The sequence below is a fragment of the Meles meles genome, chromosome 7 (genome assembly GCF_922984935.1).
Source record: "Meles meles chromosome 7, mMelMel3.1 paternal haplotype, whole genome shotgun sequence".
Lineage (NCBI taxonomy): Eukaryota > Metazoa > Chordata > Mammalia > Carnivora > Mustelidae > Meles > Meles meles.
In genome coordinates this window covers 20,909,050-20,921,258 of record NC_060072.1, presented here as the reverse complement: position 1 = coordinate 20,921,258, position 12,209 = coordinate 20,909,050, and the positions used below count along the sequence as shown (strand labels likewise).

The following is a 12,209-nucleotide window of genomic DNA, read 5'->3' as shown; positions in this document are numbered from 1 at the left end:
ATGGTTCAGTGTAGAAAATGGATTTTTCAGGTTGAGGGTTTTGGTTTTTTTTTTTTTTAAGATTTTATTTATTTGACAGAGAGAGCCCGCACGCGCAAGCAGGAGGAGTGGCAGACAGAGGGAGCGGGAGAAGCAGGCTCTCAGGAAGCCTGATGTGGGATGTGGGGCTGGATCCCAGGACCCTGGGATCCTGACCTGAGCCAAAGGCAGACACTTAACCGACTGAGCCACCCAGGCACCCCTCAGGTTGAGTTCTGATGACCATTTTCTTTTTTCTTTCATTAAGAAGGGAAACTTAAAAGTGGGAAGGAAGTGTATGCAGTAGAGGTTGTGGGTTAGTCCCTACCAATGGGTAAAATTGAGTTGATACACATCTGTGGAACAAGAGAGAAAAGACTTTCCCATAGATAGATAGATCCATGATCGTTTAAATCACAGTCTTCTTAATGCTTATTATACGACTGACAAGGACAACTTCATCCACAATTAGTTTTCCAAGTACAGTATTTCACATTCACTTCAGAAAAAAATACTTTCATATTATCTTGCCGTAGTACATTCACACTTTGATATAAGGAAGCAAAGAGTTGACCAATTAGCCATACTCTTCAAAAGAGGCTAGTAGGGAGAAAGGGATGTTCAGGGTCTCAACTGTCCAGATTGATGACTCTACTTCAAGGCTAGACAAAGACTTTTTTCTATAAAGAGTCAGATATTTTAGACTTTGGCCACAGGTCTCCCTAACAACTACTCAACCCTGCCATTTTCGTGCAGAAGCAACATAGATAACACATAAACAAGTGAGTGTGGTTTGTTCCAATAGTCACAAAACCAGGTGGATTCAGTAGATGGGCCATAGTTTGTCAACTCCTGCTCTATATGAATGCTCTTAAGTGTGGGACATTTTCCTTAGTGACTAAACCTTGAACTTTCACTGAACTTCCCTATGAATGGGCTTGATAGACTTCATATCCAGACTATCCTATATTCCCAAGAAGTATATGAAATGGATATTTTGTTATCCCTATTTTACAGATTAAAAAATCAACAACTTGGGACACATTTAGTGAAATGGTATATGGCTTGCCCAAGGACCCAGAGTAAGCGATTACAGTACACATTATATCAGATGCATAGTTCCTGCCACATTTAAGGCTTTTTATCAACAATTTCTGAAATTAGTTTATTCCAGATGGATGCACATATATGAAAGATGCCTTATAACCACCTTCCCTAACACCTTTTATTTTTTTGCCAGTGTAGGAGAAAACTGAACTCACCCCAGATCAACAGAATCTTCTGCATTATATTATGGATTCATACAGCAAACAGAGGATGCCTCAGGAAATAACAAATAAAATTGTATGTACAAATATCTGAAAATGCATGGGTTTAAAGTTAATGTTTTCTGGAGCTTTTAGTATTTTGGAGATAGAATTTATATATGAATTTGTTATTTCTAAATGATTACAGCTGAGAAATGAGTTTATATGTTTAAACTTTTAGCAGCATTGAACAAAGAATAAGAGTTCTCATATCTGTCTAGGTGACAGTAATTGTTCTCTGACAATCTGAAAAATATGAGCTGAAATTTGAATTTTATTATCCCAATCTGGTTCTTTAGTCTAATGATTTTGTGTTATTTATCCTTTTATCTACTTATTAATCTTTTGATTTTTTTTTCCTTAAAATTTAGTTGAAAGAAGAATTCAGTGCAGAAGAAAACTTTCTCATTTTAACTGAAATGGCAACTAGTCATGTACAGATTCTCGTAGAATTCACAAAAAAACTGCCAGGTATTTTTATATGTAGATAGTTTTTTTTTGTTATACTGTGCAATATTCTTGTGACATTGAGAGAATCAGGTCTGTTTATTGTAAAGTAGGGATTATTTTACATCTGATTTAAATTAATGTGTCTAGCGATTATAGACATGAAATGTTAGAACCAGATAAGATATGTGAAATCATTTATAATAATCTTCTGAATTGATAGACAAAGAAATTGACACTTTACAGATTTGTCATTCATCCATTTACTCATTTAATAAGCATTTGTTGATACCTATTTCATGCTAAGTACCTAGCTATTACCTTCAAGGGGAGTGACTAAAGAAAGGCTATAATAAAAAAAATTATATACAAAGCGCTGTTTGAACAGAGAGGAAGTGGTTGCTAATTATATCTGAGAAAGACAGGGAGACTTCAAAGAAAATAATATTTTAATTGGGTCTAAAAGATAAAGCATTAAGGAGGGTAGGGATATGGTGAGTGCTGTGACATGTGTAGGCTGGATAATTCACAGACTTGTACCCCTCAGGCAAATAATATATTATATGTTAATAAAAATAATTAATAAAAAAATTTTAAAAAGATAAAACAATTTTCTTGGTGGCACAGAAAAGAAGGAATCTTCCAAGTTGAAAGACCTGCTTGTGAAAATATAAAATATAAGGCATAAACAAAAATAGGATTTTTAGAGATGAAAGAGGAAAATTCAATGGGATTACAGCATAATGTGGTGGGTTCCTTGGTTAGACATCATGTAGTTGGTACCAGACTGATAAGGGCCTAACTAAGGAATTTAACTTTGGATTGTAGAGAGCTTTTGGTGCCTCTTTGTTGTTGTTGTTGTTTGTGTTGACAGGAAAGTTATGGATTTATGTTATATAGATATGACTTGATCAGTTTTATATAAGATGGATTTGAATAGGGAGGGATAAAGGAGGAGGCACCATTTAGGATGCTACTGCCACGGTCAAGGCAGAGGGCTTGAAATAAAACAACAGCATTGGGAGACGGAAGAGAAAACAAAATGAAGAGCGATGCAAAAATTGATAGGACTTAATGAACAATTATATTTGTGAAATGAGGGAGAGGAACTTATTCATAGTCATTTGGATGGTGCCAGTACAGAAACTAGAATTCAAGATTCTTATCTCCCAGCTTCCCAATTCTTCCAGCAACATTACCAATGCTATCTAAGCCAATACATTTAAGTGTTTTAAAAATATATTAGTACAATAGAATTCTGTGATCTAGGAGAGTATAATTAATACCTTGTACAAGAGCATAACCTTGTAATATTAAACTATAGAAGGTAACTTCTGATGTAAGATTTTAATTAGGTTAATTTGTCTTCTTTTGCTGACATTATGCTATTATTTTATTAAAGTGTCATGGATAGACATAAGCCTACATAAAACTCATAAAATGTGAGGAGAAAGTGTTCATTATCATTTTAACATTAATATTCTCTCATTTCTTTATTAACAATGAAAGAAGGACTTAATTTGTTATATGCTAATTAGGGCAGTCTTGATCAAAAGCAAGTGTATACAGGAGTGGAAAGTGTGGGAAGAGGAATTGGGGGAAAAGGAGAAATACAATGTTTTTGGTTGTTTGTGAAAAGAGAGTTTTTCAGTTCAAATTATCTGTTGGTCTTGAACCACAAAATAATTGAAGAAAAAAAATCTTCTTCATAGAATGTAGCTTATCTGAAGGCAGCAGCAATAACTGACACATCTCTTTATTCCCCATGCTTAGACCAGTTCCTGAGGGGAGGAAAGAGTACAGTTAATGTATGTTTAATGGGTAAAGCAAGGGCACCTGGATGGCTCAGTCGAGAGAGCATGTGACTCTTGATTTGGGGTTTTGAGTTTGAGCCCCAAATTGGGAGTAGAGATTACTTAAGAATAAACTTTTAAAAAATGAAAAAAATTTTAAAACTTTTTAAAAAGGAAAAAAATAAAATACAGAAGGAAATATAAGACAAAACTCCTGAGAAAGAAATTTTAGCAATAGTAACAATATAGTTAAAATTAATATTTTAACAAAAATAACAGAAATGACATTATTATAAATAGTACTAATAGTGCTGTAACTCCAAAAATGAAAGGGTTTTTGTGAAAGAGATAGATGAATTGTTTCATTCTGTAGTTCATTGAGCATAAGCTGTGCCAGGCACTGTCCAGGGTGCTGGAGACCCTGCAGGCTTGGCTCTCATCCTCAAAGGAACTCTTAGATTCACTAAGATAATGATTCTTAATCCTTCATATTACTCTCTTCTCTAAACTTCCACTGTTATTTAATACTTTTCTAAGCCATTTGGATCCTGATGATGTTAGTTTATTTTTATATGTGTTGTGTGTGTGTGTGTGTGTGTGTGTGTGTGTGTACATGTGCATAGGAGCTTGTGTTGTTTTCCCATTTATTCAGTTATCCAATTATTCAACAAATAATTCTTGGCTGTCAATTATGTGCCAGGCACTGGGAATACAAAAATCAAGAGAACGGCAAAGTCTCTGACCCCAAGAAGTTTATACTCTATTAGATGTGGCAGACAATTAGCAAATACGTGAACAATTTTATTATGTGAGGTAGTGGTAAACTCTATGAATAGAAAATAAAGAAGGTAGGAACCAGTGAATTCTGGGGAATATTATTTTAGTAGGATTACCTTGAAGCAGAGATCTGCATACAGTACATGTCTGCATACAGTGAAAATGGGGATAGCTGGAGAAGGGCATTTACCTTTGAGGCAAAACAAGATACATGTTCATAGCAGAGCCAGGAGTCAGTGTGCCTAGAGTGCAATCAGTGAGGGGAAGGAGGAGGAAGAAATGATGTCAGAGAGGTAGCTGGGGACTATGCCATATAAGCCAGGATAAGGACATGTCCTTCAGGTTATCAACTCATTCCCATGTTTCTCTATTTTTTTTCTACCCTGCATGACAGAGTGCTGAGCTCAGAGCAGATATCTTAACATGACCTTGATTGCTTTATTAATTTTTTTTGAAAATTTCACCATTCTCCAGATTGACTAATGAGCCAGAAAAATAATCCCTTAAATGCCTGCATATATGAAGATTTTTTCCTTTTTTTTCTTTTTAATTAATTTATTTGACACAGAGAGAGATCATAAGTAGACAGAGAGGCAGGCGGTGGGTGGGGGGGGAGAGAAGCATGCTCCCTGCCAAGCAGAGAGCCCCACATGGGGCTGATGTGGGGTTCGATCCCAGGACCCTGGGATCATGACCTGAGCCAAAGGCAGAGGCTTTAACCCACTGAGCCACCGGGGTGCCCCTGAAGATTTTTTTCTGTTTTGTGGATGCTTCCATTCTGCAGAGTTAACTCTATGACACCAGATGTGACTAATATAATGGCTCAAAGAGAATCTGTTTGCTTCTAAGTTCTGAGGGTTGCTTCATCTGGATCAGTCTGCTCTGCCATAATATGTATTTTTGGTGTGGATCTGAAATCCTTTTTAACCCAATTTATTCAACAAATCCTGCTCAATAAAGATTAAAGTCAACATCTATTTGGGAGAGAACAATAAGCACTTAATGACTCAACCCAACCTTAAGACAATTATAAAATCACTTTATGGAAATGCTTTATCAATGGGAATAATAATGATGATGAAATATTGTTATGTAGAATTCACAATACCCTCATACTGATTTGATTATCATCTTCATCTAGGATTTCAGACTTTGGACCATGAAGATCAAATTGCTTTGCTAAAAGGGTCTGCAGTTGAAGCTATGTTCCTGCGTTCAGCTGAGATTTTTAATAAGAAACTTCCAGCTGGACATGCTGACCTATTGGAAGAAAGAATTCGCAACAGTGGTAAGTGATTTGGCTAATGGTAAAGAGTTTGTTCCTGCAAGTAAGAATTTGTACATCCCACAAGATAGGCTTCTTGCCTGTCTTATGCAGTTATGTGCCCATTGTGACTAGTAAAGAGAATGGCTCTAAAAAGATATGTGTTAAATAGATGAGGCCTTTAGAGGGTTGGTTCAAAAATCCTTGTTGTATTAGCAAAATACCAAAAATACTCTTTGCCCTATATTAAGATTAAAGGTCAAAGGAGGAATTTTTTTAACGTTCAGAAAATTAGTCTGATAAAAAACAGCATGCAGGAGCTGAGGTTATTCAGTTCAAAAAAGATTCATTTGTCAAAACCTTCACATATGAATGACTATGGATCAAACTATTATCTATCTCTATTCAAAGCAAAATAAAAGGAATTATTAATAACAACATTTATGCACCATTTGCTAGGTTTTAGACCCTGTTCTAAATACTTTACATATATGATTTCATCAAATCCTTGCAAAGTCCTCTGAAATAAGTACTATTATTATTCAAATTTAGTAATAAGGAAACTGACACAGACAGTGCCTAATAACTTTCCCAGCGACAGACAGGAAGTCTGACTTTAGAAGCCATATGTCTAAACTACTATGTTACACTGCCTCTCAGGAGACGAAATGAAGTAATAGTATGAGTTGAACTTATTACAGAGGACTACTGGGATAGAGAGGACTAAGAGACACTGGAATGAATTTCCAGGAATTCTGTGCTATTTATCTTAGAATCTGAGTCTTAAAATAGTATAACTTTTCATTTACCTGAGATACTTTATATATGGATTGGGAGGGAAGGGATGAATGAGATGAAATGATGGCTCAAGATCCTTTCTTCCCAAAGTATTCTTTTTTATGAATTACTAGAACAAGTTTAAATATTTATAAAATTAGTGTTTTAGAATAGAGATTGGAAGGAAAGTTCTTAGGAACTTCTGCATTTGCAATATAAGGAAAATAATTGAAAATAATTTTTTAAAAAAGCAGCCATCCCATAATTGTGTTTTCTTCTCTTAAACACTGAAAGCACAATTATCATCATTGTTAGATTTAAAGAATATTCATTTTAAAAAGATCCATTCATTATTCATATAAATCCACTAATTTATTAGTTTAACATATATTTAAGGACAAGACACTGTGGAGGTAGTGAGAGGAATCAGGCATCTTTCTTCTCTTAGGAAGCTTATAGTCTAGTAGGCAGATGTGAACTGTACATTGATAGTTACAATAAAATGTGGAAGAGAAATGAGATGGGGTGACTTCTCATTGGTAAGGCTCTGGAAAGATTTCATTGGCAAGCTGGACCTTAAATGATATTTTATGTGAATATTCAGAGTGGAGGTGCAGGAGAGAAGGACCAGCAGAAACAAAGGACCGAGGCAGGGAAGTTCAGGTTATGCACACAAAGAGGAATGAATATTTGAGTTTGATTAGATTAAGGGTTACATCAAAGAGAAATGGAATTTTTTAGAAGTCAGAACCAAATGGTTGAGGACCTTGAATGCTACGCTAAAAGATTTATCTTTCATTTTCTAAGAAACAGGGAGATATTAAAGATTTTTGAGCAGGAGAGGAAAAATGCCAGTCATGCTTTACAAATCTTCCAGCAATGTTAGGGTAAGCTGGGATGGGAGACGCCTCTCAGGAGGCAAGAGGTTTCAAGAATGTGCTCCCAGAAGAAATGGAGAGAAGGGAAAAAGTCTGAGAAATACATTGTCAGAGATTTTCCCCCTTTGAAAGACAGTATATTAGTAAGAAATATGGGCTCTTGTTCTGGACAGATTTTATTTTACATTTTCTGGAATGCAGTGTGTGTGTATGCGTGTGTATGTGTGTGTGTGTGTGTGTGTGTGTGTGTGTTTTCACTCATCTGTGCATCTGTCCAGGCAGCTGGGGTAAGGGAGAAGGGTTGAATCAGGTAACCTCCACAGTAGCATCCAATTCTAATTAGTTCTTAACCAATCGATTTTTCTGATTGCTGGGTTAACCAATCACTTGGGCAGCTACTTAAGTATCTTGATTTTTTTTTATTGTGATAAGAACACTTCACATGAGATCTACACTATTAGCAAAAGTTTAAGTGTACAATACAGCATTGTTGCCAATAGGTACAATGTTGTAGAGCAGATATTCATCTCAGTTAACTGAAAATTTATGCCCATTGAGTAGGAGGGGGAAATGAGTTACTAATTAGTAGGCACAATAAAGGAGATCTTTCTGTTCAACAAAGGTACATTGAATAATTGATTTGTGCCAAGCACTGCATAATTATTGAGGTTATGGAGGTGAGGAACTATGATCTTTGTTCTTACAAAGAACTTACAAACTATGGGGAAGATGTGTAAGTAAAGGATTCCAAAACAGTGTGCAGTGTGATAGGGACTATGAGGGATGTATATGCAAAATGAAACTGAAGCAGAAAGCTGTGCTTGCTGTCCCTGAGTCTACATGGTGAGTCAGAAAAGGCTTACAAAGTTGACGAATGAACCATGGAGGATGGTTGTGAACTCATCCAGCCACAAAAGTCTGAGAAGAGTACTCCAACAGCTATAGCCATTAACTAGTAATACAGAAATTTAAAGTGCAAAAATGTGGAGGTTTGAGAGCATCCATGTGTTGGATCCACAAATACTGTGACATTGCTGAAAAATAGTATTTCTGAAGGTGAAATGTAATAATGCTAGATTTTTAAGGACATTGAACACCACAAAAATAGTTTAGTGTAGTTCTTATCTAATGAGGAGTCTTTGTAATGATCTGAGCAGATATGACATGACCATAGCAGTACTGTAGAAAGGTCTTTCAAGCAGTAATATGAAGGAACTTTTACAGGGATTGAGACAAGTCTATAAAGAAATCAATGCAATAACTAGGTGAGAAATGGTGAGGATCTTGCAGGGTAAAAAGAGGTAAAAAATAGGAAAAAAACTTGCTTGATTAATGTGGGTTTCAGAACTTGTGATTTTGCAAGTTTCAGAAAAGTTCAAGAATGAAGTTTTCTAGAAAATGAACTAAATAAACGACTATGCATGCCTCTGGTTCATAAAGAGATTACTTTACCCAAACATCAACCACATATTGTGACAATAAAAACCATCGAAACGCACATGCTGCTTCGTATTTTATTATCTATAATGATGCTTCCATTTATTAATATTTATGAATTTGCTTCTCCCAGTGGATTTTCAGAGCATTGCCTCTTCCACACACCACATAAAAACCTGATCTTGCAAGATGACCTTTCAGAATAACTTTTTATTCTTATGCAAATATAACACATTCTTCTATTGTACATTTAATTTTAGAGAAACATAGCGTCTCAAAGTTGCCCTGACTATGCCTACAGAACTCTTTAAAGAATATAATGTGAAATTTCATTTCTTGTTCTTCAAATTCATACTCTTTTGTTTGCTATTATTAAATCCCAATTACATACACAAAAGTACTGTCTCCTGAGATACATTTACTTAATGAGGGCTATAGTGCTTATTTATATTAATTGAAGATTCAGAATATTATATCTGACATTACTTGTGGTTGGGTTATTTCTATATAATTCTAGTGCCTCAGTTATATTATTCCTAATGTACTATTATGCAAACTAGGTTTTAAAGCTGAAATATTTGTTAAAACTAGAAATAATCATATGATACCATAAAATATGACAGCACTGAAATTGCTAACATTGAATGAATTTACATTTTAACTTTAAGGAAATTAGCAACAACTTTTCACAGACCATGCAACTTGTTCTGTTAACTTCAAATATAATCTCTGAAACATATTTTTTTGGCTTTTTTTTTTTTTATTCCCATAACAGACATTCAATTCCTAAGTGTTTATCAGGATGACAGTATAATCTTAGGATTTTGCAGTGGTTCGCTTTTATACACATCATCTTAATGTATTCTCAATGGCCCCTAAACGTGGGGTTTACACTCCTGTTTTATAGATGAGGAAACAGGCTTGAGAAACTAATTGACCTGCGCAATGTCGCACAGCTAATCAGCAGATTGCCAGGAGATGAATGCAGGCAATCCAACTCAAAGCCCGGTGCTCTTTCTATATGTTGTCCCTGTCACTTATCATAATCTGATATTTGCTCTACTATCCGCTAGTAGGGAATGCAAAGACCTAGTAAAACACAGTTATTGACCTTTGGTTGAGAGGGAACATATAAGGAGCAGGTAGCTATTTGAAATTGGCTTTAGGTAAATGATAAAGTGAATAGAATCAGGGAGGTCAGAGAAATGAGAGATCCTTATCAGCATGATGGAGTTGTAGCTGGTTTACAGTAGCATGGTCAAGTGTACTCCATACTGTGCTTATTTTTCTGCTCTTTAACTATACACAATTTCATTGCCTTAACATTGGCTACAAATGGAAACAATTGTAAGAATTAACTTTTCTAAAGAAGCTGATGTAAGCTGATTGTCAGTTGAGATACTGACTTTGAAGAAAGGGCTGGAAATGTTAAGAACAAAAACCAGAATATTGATAAGAAAAGTAAAATGCATAAACCAAAATTTGGAGCTCTCAACACCACATTTTGCTTTTCAAATTGATTATGTAATTTTGGCATAGACAAATGTGGGGTTCAAACTGTAGGAAAAAGGCATTTTCAAAATAAAAGAAAGTATTAAGTTAATATAGGAGTCAGCATTTTCATCGGCTCTCAGCTGTATTCAGTAAGCCTTTTATACGTGTCCAGTATTGGACAGTATGTATTTATTTATGTATCTGTTTCTTCCATTAATCTGTTGACTGCTAGAAGGTTATTTCCAGCATTATCACAGTGCCTGGGGCACCATTGTTGTGCAAAAATTGGTGAATTTTGTTGAGATGATTTGAAACTTGATAATCCAAACCCTGGCAACTCCTAAGCACCAATGAAATCTAATTTAGCGACGGAACCTTTAGACACTAAGACTAATGGAAGCACTTTATTTATTAAATATTTCAAATATTTTATCTTGAAAGTAGTTATTTTTTTTAATTGCTAATTTGATGGCAGCTTTTTACTTAAGGCCAACAGCAGGGCACAAGTGACTGACAGGGTAGAATTTGGCAGTTGAAATAGAGGTTAGGGTCCAAGCTTTTAACACCATGAGAATGCTTCCATTGTCCTAAGGGGATCCCTTGCCCCCATCATGTCTCACAACTATGTCACCTTCGTTGCAAGGAACTAACGAAACAGAATATTGCCCAATTTAACAAACATTTGTTCATCGTTATCATGTCTCCAGCAGGATGCTGATTACTGAGTAGAACACCCTTTAGTGGTCAGGCAGTGGGTCAGGCACAGGGAGTATGGCGTTGGTTCCTATTCTCATAGATTTTTTTCTAGTATTTCACACTCCATTGGGAAGGAGAGATATGAATTGTGATACATGTATAGAAATGAACGTAGAGAAGAAAAACAACTAATTCTGCTTCACTGTGACAGGGATAGCTCCACAGAGGAGGCAAAATTTGAGTTTTCTTGAAATATGAGTGGTGTGTCCTAGCCTAATAAGGATCTTGCCTTATATTTCAGGCAAAAAAGCATGAAGACTAAAAATGTATCTTATTTGTTAGAGGAACTATCTGTTAGGATGCCCTTGGCTGATGATTATAGAAAATCCAATTCATTATGGCTTAAAAAGTAAGGACATTAGCTCAAATGAGAAACCCAGAGGAAGGGTGGCAGCGGAATTGGTTAATTAAGGAGCTCAGCAGGTTATCAGAAAGACAGGTCTTTTTCAAAATTTCTGCTCTGCTATCCTTGGTGTATTGGCTTTACCCTCAGGCTGATTCTCTTCCTGGCCACAGCATTTCCAGGCATCACATCTAGGGGCAACAGTGCCCAACAGAAAAAGAAACTTAGGAAAGGAAATTAATGACCTCTTCCTGAGTATAGAAATCTTTATTGAGACCTCCCGAGTAGACTCCCCTTTGCCTCATTGGCCAGAATTGTACTGTCGCTGACTATACCAATAGCGGCTGGACCTTGGGTTGGAACTTCCATCTTTTCCTCTGCCATAGCACATTGGCCATGGCTTTGGAGGGGAGGAGAGGTAGAGAAGTGTAGACTGACGTAATTCGGCTCCAGGAACCAAGAGTTTCTGTCATGACCTCATAGGGAAACTACTGGGATGGACAGAGCTTTGTTAGGAAAGCAGAAGGCAAACATTGCTTTGTAGGGCATGTCAGAGACTTATACCTTAACTTCTATGCTATGGGGTGGTGTCCTTTCTAGGAAAATGTCAAATTACATTGTTTTGAGCAAAAAGCATCATTTTTAGTAAGATTCTTGGTCTGCCTTGATCACATCAATTATAATAAATCAGATAGAGGTATTTAAAATACCAGGAATGGTGTCTTATATAATCTCTTGTATCACATACATACATCCCTCTGCTTTATTTTTTTTTAAGATTTTTAAAAATTTATTTGACAGAGATCACAAGTAGGCAGAGAGGCAGACAGAGAGGAAGAAGGAGGCTCCCTGCAGAGCAAAGAGCCCAACGTGGGGCTTGATCCCAGGACCCTGAGATCATGACCAGAGCCGAAGGCA

The 12,209-nt window shown here is 36.0% G+C and overlaps 1 protein-coding gene across 5 annotated transcripts in view; it reads left to right on the top strand.

Annotated features, from left to right (window-relative positions):
• Nucleotides 1-12,209, top strand: part of NR1H4 (nuclear receptor subfamily 1 group H member 4) — a 64,370-nt gene that overhangs the window by 46,326 nt on the left and 5,835 nt on the right. For all 5 annotated transcript variants that reach the window (XM_046012008.1, XM_046012007.1, XM_046012009.1 and 2 more), the window contains 3 exons: nt 1,264-1,362; nt 1,697-1,796; nt 5,484-5,630. In XM_046012008.1, the coding sequence (XP_045867964.1) occupies nt 1,264-1,362; nt 1,697-1,796; nt 5,484-5,630 (346 nt within the window). The remainder of the gene's footprint in view (nt 1-1,263; nt 1,363-1,696; nt 1,797-5,483; nt 5,631-12,209) is intronic.